This window comes from Nicotiana tabacum, chromosome 16, assembly GCF_000715075.1.
Source record: "Nicotiana tabacum cultivar K326 chromosome 16, ASM71507v2, whole genome shotgun sequence".
Lineage (NCBI taxonomy): Eukaryota > Viridiplantae > Streptophyta > Magnoliopsida > Solanales > Solanaceae > Nicotiana > Nicotiana tabacum.
Genome location: NC_134095.1, coordinates 135,649,003 through 135,659,650, shown reverse-complemented (window position 1 = coordinate 135,659,650; position 10,648 = coordinate 135,649,003). Strand labels below are relative to the sequence as shown.

Genomic DNA, 10,648 nt, shown 5'->3' with positions numbered 1-10,648 from the left:
CTGACATCCCTTTTGCCCTGGGCTTGCATCTCGCAATGCAGGTAACGATTTTCAGGTTGACTATTCTGCCTGCTAAGACATCTCGTATCAGCTATTGGTGAGCCCCAGTTTTCTGGGGCCTTATCTCTCTTTTGTTTTAGTCATTATAGTATTTCAGTTAATAAGGTATACCGGGGACCTTGTCCCGGTAAACAGTTAGCATTTTCAGTATTCTTTAGAGGCTTCGTAGACTATAACCCAGTCAGTCAGATATTAGCAGGCTTTCATGTGTTAGCCTTATCAGCTACTTGTTTATACTTGCAGACCTTTGAGTATTTTCCGCATCTATGGTATTTCAGTCAGACTCTTTAGTAGATTATCATGTTTTATATTTACCTCTAGCTCATAGTTATACCACGTGTTGATCCAGCCATGTAGTTGGTTCGCTCGGTCACATGTAGTCAGGCACCGAGTGTCGTGTTACGCCCAGGCCATGGTTCGGGGCGTGACAAAGCTTGGTATTAGAGCCCTAGGTTCAAGAGTCCTAGGGAGTCTATGAAGTCGTGTCCAGTACTGGGCAAAAAAATTTAGAACTGCTATGTTTTTAACATACAATATTCTAATGCATTCATCTCCGCACATTATTGAACAACCATTAGGATTTTCATCTCTAAACTTAGAGATGAGCGTGTTATACACACTATTTGTAAAAACTTTCTTTATACTATCATGTCATCTAATGATATCGGTAAGTAAACTTTATTAAAATATAAATTTAAATTCTTGAAAATAAGGCAGATTATCTGCTACAACAAGTAAATATATTTTTACAGTGTAAGAAATTAAATTCTTTACACCAACGATGTATATAATCTAAACTTTGAAAACGCTCCATGATAAATTTGTTCTAGTTCAGCATAGAAATATTTTTTTGGCTACAAAAGAACACGAGAAAGTACTTCCTATACAACTCAACATCTAAACATATTTTTAACATATACTAGTCTAAGACAAAAAATTTAAAACCGGCACGCTATTAGTAACATATACTACAAAATTCTAATGCATTAATTTCTTCACATGATAGAACAAGCATTAGGATTTTCATCACTAAACATGGAGGTGAGTGTGTGAGTAGGTGTATTTGGTACTATTTGAAAAGCTTGAGGTACATCCCTCACATAGCCAGAAGGTGCTTTCTTGTCATAAACTCCTGGTGCATACGGATATGATACCAAATTGTATTCTACGTATGGCCAAAATTCTGCTTTCTTTCCTGTGTTCTGCACTTTCTTTAACACCTTCTTTGGTTCAACATTACCACTCACTGTTACTCGGCTTTGTTTTCTGCTTACATCCACTGATTTCACCCCTACAACATACAATTAAGCAATTAGAATATAAAAACTCAATACAAAGAATTTTGTGGAAGTTACATATTTGGCTGGTAAAAAAAGTTATATTCGCTAGTCAAATATACAAAATATACATTAATTATGTATAAAATATGTATATTATATGTATATTATACATTAATATACAAACTATATAAATTGTCGGCTGTTATTTTTTAAAACGGTTATAATGTAGAAAGAGTCTAATTACAAAATAAGAACTTGAACCGTCGAAGCTATGTGATAAATTTTAAGTAATGAATTTAATTTATATATATTGACATAGTATAAAACATTATTTATTCACTTATTATTCTTGATTTCTTTTATGCATAAGAGAGATGAATTAAACCTTTCATAGACGAAACTGCATTTGTAACCTTCCTTTCACAGCCATCACAATCCATTTTCACCTTTATTTCAACTGTCTGAAATGGGAAAAGAAAAAAAGAAAAAAAAATTAGTTTCAATATCACGAAGCCTTAAAATTTAATAAAGGAAAAAAAACAAAAAGAATTAAGGGGTAAAACACATGGAATTAGCATGCAAATTTACCTGCATTGGTTTGCGTTTGCTTTTTCTTGTACTTGTAACCTCAAACATATCTGATATGTGATCAATTATACCCATTTTTTTCTTTCAAAAATAATATTTCTTGTGTGAGAAAGTAGTAATTAAAGGGAAGAAAGAGAGGTTAATTAAGGTTCATGAACTAAGAAGCTTGCAGTATATAAGGAAACTTGGTTGAAAATGCTAGTATTTATTACACTAGATTTATCAAACAACACTTGAGGAGTTGTCAACAAGCTGTTTTTGAAGAAATTATAAACAATATTTTAAACTTAAGAAAGTGACTTATGTCGGCTAATCATAGAATGAACCCCAAAGATATCAAGTTAACTTGGACAACTAGACAAATTGGAGGGGTTTTGGTTGGACCCCAATTAATCAATAACTAGGTAATTACTTTTTTTTTTTTTTGGTTTATTTATTTGTTGAAAACTTGTACAAACTTAACATAGTTGCCATAATGCCATCAGATATTGCAATATCCTTTGCATAATGTTTCTTCTTTCTTACGTCTCACCTTATATTCTTGGAGATGATTGTTCTGGTTTTCTTAGTTCAAAGATACACATTAACCATTAATATTAATTGTACTAATTTGAACTTTTTAAAAGTATGAATGCAAAGGTTGGATTCGTTGTGAACTCGTTCACAATCATTCATTCATGTGATTTATCCACTGTGTCATTCTGTCAAAGACCAACGCGTTTAGGATACTCGGTCTATCATAGCTGTAACAAATTATTTAGTAATGATTTTCTTTTCACCACTACCAAGAAGTGTGCACGAATGGATGAGACCACTTCATTTTTAACTAGAGATCCCGGGAGCGCTCTCCCTATTAGTCGGGGACGTGAATCCTGATTATTTGGGACGATAAGTTTCAAACACAATAGATAAAGCAAAAGGAAAATATTTTCTTTTCCCTTTCTTCCAAATTTTTCTTCCGTTAATCCTTTTCCCCCCTTCAAACAACGTTAGTGTCCAGTTCAACTTGTGCATACCTTTAACTATAATATTGAGTACACGCTATCTTCCACTTGTATATACACCAAGTAACTCTATTAACTTAGGCTTAGGCCGATAAGAAAAAATTATCTACCGTGTTTTTAGTTGCTGAAATTTAAACTTTGGCATCTCATAATTTTCACTTGCTTCATTGGCTATGCAACGTTAAACGTTTTATTTCTTGGGTCTATCTTAACAAATTAAAAATCTAGGACTCTATGTTTATCCAAGAGCTACAGCTGCACAGTAAATAGCTAAATTAAACTAGGTAAATTTTCGAATAATCATACAAGTAATCGGCAAAATATAGGCCAGACACATTTGCTCTTCAACAAAGACATCTCTTTTTCCCCAAGTGCCAAGTGTGTTTTCTTCTCTATTAAGCAGATCTACTTTGCATAGTTGCTGTTCAATAGCAGTGATTGGCATTGTTGGTTTTATTATACAATCAATGACCTGGAGCCCATCTTTTTGCATTATTTTTATGAAGAAATGGCTGCTATGAATTCTTAATACTACTTCATGTCCGTCAGCCCCTTCCAACGAGGGTTATAGTAGAGTAGTGAATACTCTTTTATCTTTAACTAACAGTTTCGGATTCGAGCCTTGTTTATGGAGTGATATTTGTTAGAGAGTGTTTTACTTTTATTGCTGAATTTTTCGGTATAAATCCAAATTTAGTCGAGTTCCAATACAGATACATATCTTGATAATAAAAAAAACCCCTTTCATCATTACTACCGATGTGACATTCATGTAAACCATGAGCTTATTACCCCGCTCTTTTCTGTTTGAAAGACATCCTTCAATTTTCTTTACTAGTATAAGTCATCTATCAAACACACAAAAAGAAATAAGGAAATAAAAAAGGAAAAAGTTTGCCACATATCCTTTGCCCAACTTATAGGCTATCTTTTTTTTTTCCTCCCTTCTTTTAATTATGTGGCGTATACCCAGATGAAGTGTATAATTATACAATATGATGTGGCTATTTTTAATGGGATAGCTGAATGAATTATTTGAGAACTTAGATACTGCTGAAAGAAATGGAGAAGATTCATGTTATCCAATGTGCTAAAACTATCCTCATGTTTCCTCTATAGTCCAATCATTGATCTCCAGCCTTTTTCTCACCTACTCTTAGAAATCTTGATGGGTGTGCAAATAATAGAGTTTTTCAACAATATCATCCTTATTGTTTAGCGATTTTTTTTTACTTCATCCTTGTAATATCTCATTTTAACTGATAATATTACTCAAATTTCCCAAACTTAACCAAAAACATCACTCTATTTAACTTTTCCATCTTGTCTAACGGATGGGAAAAACAAGAGCCTCGCATTACCTTCTACTTCTCTAGAGGAGTTCGTGAATTCTCTAGAATTGAGGTCCCACTCATGTCCCATCCTTAAGAATATAGCCATATTAGGTGTAAAGCAACTCTCCAACATTGCAGGAAACTCATCGTGCATTTGCTGGTCCAATTTATCATGACCATCATCTTTAACTAAGTCATCAATACTTTATCGGAACATACAATATATGGTGAATGTTGAACCAATGTGAAAAATATAACTCTGGACATTTGGGAGTCCAGACTTATAATCTCTATTATAAAGTCATAAATTATGACCAATTTCTTTGCAGTTGTGGAGAGGATAAGCAGGTTCTTCGAACGGATAGTTGTGTTGAGATGGCAAGATCCAAAAATTAACAAACCAATCTGAAAGTACAAGCGGGAGTGAATTGTATCCGATTTGTAAATCTTAGTTGACTATGTAAGCAATTAGTCGACTAGACTTTACATAGTGATTAATCGCAGCAGAAATAAACTGAGCAAACAGAAAAGTAAAGGAGACACATCAATTTTTATACTGGTTCAAGTACCAGTGTGGTACCTACATCCAGTTCCCTTGGGTCATAAGGGTTCTCTTAGATATTCAGTAAGAGTTTACAACAGTGATGGTTTTAGTACGTTCACCACCGACAATATATAGCAACAATATTTCTTTCTAATGTTGACACAACTCTCGTTTTATTTTTAACTCTTCTTATTTTTTGCGATACTTGTAGACTCAAGAATACACTGTTTGTACTAAGAACTAGAAAGGTGTAAAAATAGATGATGTACTTGCGTGCCCTTCGATGTCCTTCTTCTTCCTTTATAGCTTGATGAGTCTTCTGTTTCATTGTCTTCTGGGATTGTATGGCAGCAATTATTGGAGACCTTTCCTTGTGAGGCATATACATCTAAGAGTGAGACTCAAAGGTAGCCTCATGAATCTAGCTTGAAAGGGTAACTAGATTCATTCTTAATCTTGAAGAATTGGTTCCTCCATTTCTCCTTGATTAGTGCTTTCGCAGATTGTTCTTGATTTGGTCTCTAGCCGTGATTTTCTCTCTTTCTTTTCTTGCACGCTTGAGGATCTTTGGCAAGGCTGATTGATTGATTGATTTTTCTTCTTTGTTCTTTGATTGATTGATGTTGTTGTTGTTGATGTAAAGTTCAAAATATATAGCCGTTGAGTTCCTCTGATTTCCCATATAATCTTCTTTCCTTTCATCAATGTCGTTCCTCTAGATCTGCACACAATGAGATTTCATTAGTCAATGCTTCTTTAGATTGTTGAACATTATTAAAATTCTAAACTTAACAATCTCCCCCTTTTTGATGATGAAAATAATATAAAAAGAGTTCGACTAATTTAAGGGATACTTCCCTTTTTCGAGTGTACTTCTGCTCCCCCTGTCTTGGAGCTCTGCCTTGTTTGTTGCTCCCCCTATCTTTGTACTCTTTTTCTTCTGTCCCTTTGACATCAATCAAAAAGAGCAAGAAAAATAATAGCTAATAATAGTACTAGTTAAGCAGGCAAAAAATATATACAGCTAGCAGTTTTACTGCGCATAGTCGACTGACATGCCCATCCAGACACAACCAAAAGAAAATGTTTTAACATCCACCACATAAAACAAAATAAAAAGATTGCCTAAATAGCTTAGACAATTAGTTCCTTCCAAGGAAATACTTCAAGGTGTTGATCACTTTGGTAAGAAACTGTCATAGAAGTCATTAATATCTTTGGTGACTTTGGTCAGCTTCTTAGTTACATCCTGCATAGCCCTGATTCCTTGCCTTTTTATTGCTTGGAGAGTGATACTTATCTTAGACACATCTGCTCCAGTTTCCTTGGTTACTGTCCTGATCTTGTCCACATGTTCCTGCATAGAGGTTAGCAATTTCTTGATACCTGCAATATTTTGCTGCATTAGCAGCAACTGATCTGAGGAAGAGGATTTGTTGGCTTCAGATTTAATCCATCCAGTGTCCTGTTGAGGGATGAATTCAGGTGCCTTGTCTTTCTTGAGCCACGATCCCTCAATCAAGGTATATCCCATCATGGCAAAGGCAGTCTTGTCATATGTGCTGGAGATGGTTTTAGGAGCATAGAGAGACAGATCCACTTTCATAACTTTCAAGATGTGAGAGATTAGTAAACCATAAGGTAAACTGTTCTAAGTGAACCAATACATGGTAACAATAATGTGGGCTAGTACACGGTGTTCAAATTTCAAACTTTTTGGACCAATATTTAGGGGTTTTCAGACCACACACTTTTAGCTTCCTCAAATGACACTTCAAAATTATCAGGTCAAGAATGTTGTACAAATAGACTATACCCAACAAACTTTGTTGCAAAGATTTTCTCAAACTGATAAGCGTCAAGAATAATACGAGTTCCTAAAACCATGGATTCTAGATCATCTTTATCATTCACAAACAGATTTGCAAAAATTATACGCACATGCTCTTCATAGATAGTGTCACCAAAAGTAGCAAATAGAGAGGCAAGTTTTTGAGTTTCAAACACAGAGATAACATCACAGTGAGAGTTTTGCATATATTTCAAACTTGCAGTGCGACCAAAAGCAATCGACTTTCCTTTGAAAGCAACAAACTTAGCCTTCTCTTCGGGGCCATAGAAATTCATCTTGTCATCAGGGCCAAAATTTATGATTTTAGTTTTCCCTCTTTTTCGAGAAGATTGTTTGGGGAAAAACTCCATTAAACGCTTTCCATCCATCTTTTTGGGAGACGAGAATAGCTTCTTGAGAATTACTATAATCATCCTCGGACAATAGACAATCTATGTTTTCTAAGAATTTTACATCAACAGGATCATCAGTTTGATGGTTTTTCTTGAATCGATGGCTTTTTCTGGGTATGGAGGAGGAATGAGAGGGTTTGGTTTATTCCATGAGTAAAAGAGAGCAGAGAGAGACTGATTTTCTTTGAGAGAATGGGAGATGAGGGAAGGGGTTAAAAGGAGTTTGAATGGACGCCTCGATTCTCTGAGAGATGTGTGAAGAGCAACTGAAAAAGTTTCTTTCTGCAAGCCCAACGTTAATTCAACAATTAATGCATGTACATACTAATCAAGTACTAGAAGATTTTTCGGGCAAAAATTATGAAGAATAATTATGGAAAAATTTATAAACTTAGATAATTATGAAAAACATTTAGCACAGTTAGATGGGAATTGGACAAATACCAATTTTGTCACGAAGGAAAAAAATCTTTCTTCAAGCAATGGTTTTGTAAAAATATCCGCTAACTTATTTTCAGTATGACAAATTCTAACACAATATCGCCTTTGGCAACATGATCACGTATAAAATGATGCTTAATCTCAATATGCTTAGCCCTAGAATGATACATAAATTTTTTGAAAGACAAATAGCACTAGTGTTATCACACATAATAGGAACAAAGTTAAGGTGTAAATCATAATCTAATAGTTGATGCATAATCCATAGAACTTGTGTGCAACAGTTGCCTACAACCAAATATTCTGCTTCAGTAGTAGATAGGTCTACACAGCTTTGTTTCTTTCTGTGACAGGATATAAGAGATTTTCCAAGTAATTGGCACATTCCACTCGTACTTCTCCTATCAATTTTATCTCCTGTAAAGTCTGCATCTGAAAAACCTTTGAGATCAAAGATATCTAAACTTTCGTACCATAATCTGTAGTCGATTGTCCCTATCAAATATCTGATAATACGTTTAATAGCAGTCAAGTGGGAATCTTTAGGAATTGACTGATATCTTGCATATTTATAAACACTGAACATAATATCTGGTCTACTAGCCGTAAGATAGAGTAGAGAAACAACCATACCTCGATACATTATTTCATCGACACTCTTACCATCTTTATCTTTATCCAAGGTAGTTGACGGACTCATAGGCATCCCTATGGCCTTTGCATCAGATATGCCAAACTTTTTGATGAGCTCTTTTGTGTACTTTGTTTGACTAATGAAAATCCCTTTATGTACTTTCTTGATTTGAAGCCCAAGGAAGAAGGTTAATTCTCCTATCATACTCATTTCAAATTCCCCTTTCATGATGTTTGAAAAGTCCTTGCATAAAACAGGTTTAGTACTGCAAAAAATAATATCATCTACATAGATTTGTACTATTAAATTACCTTCAGTCGATTGTTTGATAAAAAGAGTAGTATCAATATTACCTTTGTCAAACCCATGTTCGACTAGGAATTAAATCAGTCTTTCATACTAAACTCTAGGAGATTGCTTTAAACCGTACAAGTCTTTGGACAGTTTGTAGACATGATTTGAAAATGATTCATTTACAAATCCTGGAGGTTGCTTAACAAACACTTCCTCAGAGATGAACCCATTTAAGAAAGCAGTTTTCACATCCATCTGAAATAGTCTGAAACACTAGTTAGCAGCATGGGCTAATAGGATGCGAATAGATTCAAACCTGGCAATAGGGGCGAAGGTCTCCTCGTAGTCAATTCCTTCTTGATGTGAATAGCCTTGAGCGACCAGTCTAGCTTTATTTCTTACTACTTGTCTAGACTCATTTAACTTATTTCTATACACCTATTTTGTTCCAACAATGGATGCATTTGGAGGTGTAGGAATGAGTTCTCATACCTTATTTTTCTCTAATTGATCAAGCTCTTCCTTCATTGCAGTTGTCCAGCTTTCGTCCCCAAAGGCCTCATCCACCTTTTTGGTTCGAACTGGGATATGAGAGCAATATTTGATGTTTGCTTTAGTGATCTTATAGTTTTCATTCCTTCTTGAGGATCTCCAATGATGTACTTATGTGGATATCCAGGATCACTTTTCGATTCATTTGGAACAACTGATACTGGCTCCTTTTCAACAGGATTTAAGTGTTCAATTATAGAAGGTTTCTGATTGTCTACAGGACTTTTAGTCAATTGATCTTGCTGATCAGTCACCTCATCACGAGTGTTTTCACCTGTATTGATAGATTTTGGAACTATGAAAATTTCCTCATCTTTAGGAAATTTTTCATTCCTTAAGCGAGGGTTAGTGTCCACAAAAACAACATGTATGGATTCTTCAATGAAAAGAGTACGCCTATTAAAATCTCTTTCTGCTCTACTAGAGGGAGAGTATCCAAAAAAACGACCTTCATCGCTTTTCTGATCAAAGTTACCAAGATTGTCTTTTCCTTTGTTGTGAATGAAGAATTTGCAACCAAAATGATGAAAATAAATGATGTTGGGTCTTTTACCTCTCCATAGCTCATATGGAGCCTTCTTGAGAATAGATCGAATTAAGCATTTGTTGATGATGTGATATGCTCTGCTTACAGTTTCTGTCCAGAAGTGGTGTGGAAGTGAATTTTCCACAATCATAGTTCGTGCCATATCTTGCAAGGTTCTATTTTTGCGTTCTACCACTCTATTTTGTTGAGGTTATCTTGCAGATGAAATATTGTGGGAGATCCCTTGATCATTGCAGAAGTTCTCATTGCTTTCAAATTCTCCTCCATGATCTCTTCTTATGGAAGATATGTAGTAACCTTTTTTCCCGCTATACCCTCTTGCAGAAGACTTCAAAATTCTTTAATGCCTCATTTTTATGACTTAGAAAAATAATCCAGATAAATCGAGAAACATTATCTATTATAACAAAGACATATTTTCTACCACCTATACTAGCAGTTCTAATTGGACAAAAAGGTCCATATGCAAGAGTTGAAGAGGTTTTGTAGTAGAAACAATATTTTTAAATTTAAAATAGGACCTGGTTTATTTTCCTAGTTGTCTAGAATCACGGATTTGATCTTTTGTAAAATCTACTTTTGGAAGGCCAATGACAAGCTCATTTTTGAAATATTTATGAATAGTATGCATGCTAGTGTTGACACCCAATTTTTTCCTATATATTTTCAATATGTAAAATAACTTCAAAATAGCATATATATGCATATATAAGCATGTCCAAGGATTTTATTATTTTAAAGGGTTTTAATGTATTTATTTCCCCCTTTGTTTATCTATAAAATCCCAACAATTATTTTCAAAATTTACTATCTTGATAATTCATCTATTGGATTTTTTATATTTATGCCAAAATATGGCTAAAGTAATTTTTACAATTTCATTTAATATTTTTAAAGCTAAATTACACATAATTACAATATTAGCCATTTTAAGACTTAATTATATTTTATATTCTTAAAATTGAGTCTTGTATTTTTATATTGTTAATTATGTACTGAAAATCATTTTAGCCCTTTCAATTTAGTTTTCAGAAACTATTTACTATTTTTATAAATTTAAAAGAGAAACCTGGCTTTTTAAATAACAACCCTTTTTGCATTTCAATTATAACCTAAATTGAACCCC

At 34.1% G+C, this 10,648-nt stretch overlaps 1 protein-coding gene across 1 annotated transcript; it reads right to left on the bottom strand.

The window, feature by feature from the left end:
- Positions 1 to 873: 873 nt before the first annotated feature.
- Positions 874 to 2,113, bottom strand: LOC107832663 (heavy metal-associated isoprenylated plant protein 20). Its single transcript, XM_016660524.2, has 3 exons — positions 1,929 to 2,113; positions 1,726 to 1,801; positions 874 to 1,351 (listed from the first exon to the last, which is right to left on the bottom strand). The coding sequence occupies exons 1-3, from the start codon at positions 2,001 to 2,003 to the stop codon at positions 1,056 to 1,058; spliced, it is 447 nt and encodes a 148-aa protein (XP_016516010.1). The 5' UTR covers positions 2,004 to 2,113; the 3' UTR covers positions 874 to 1,055.
- Positions 2,114 to 10,648: the final 8,535 nt, after the last annotated feature.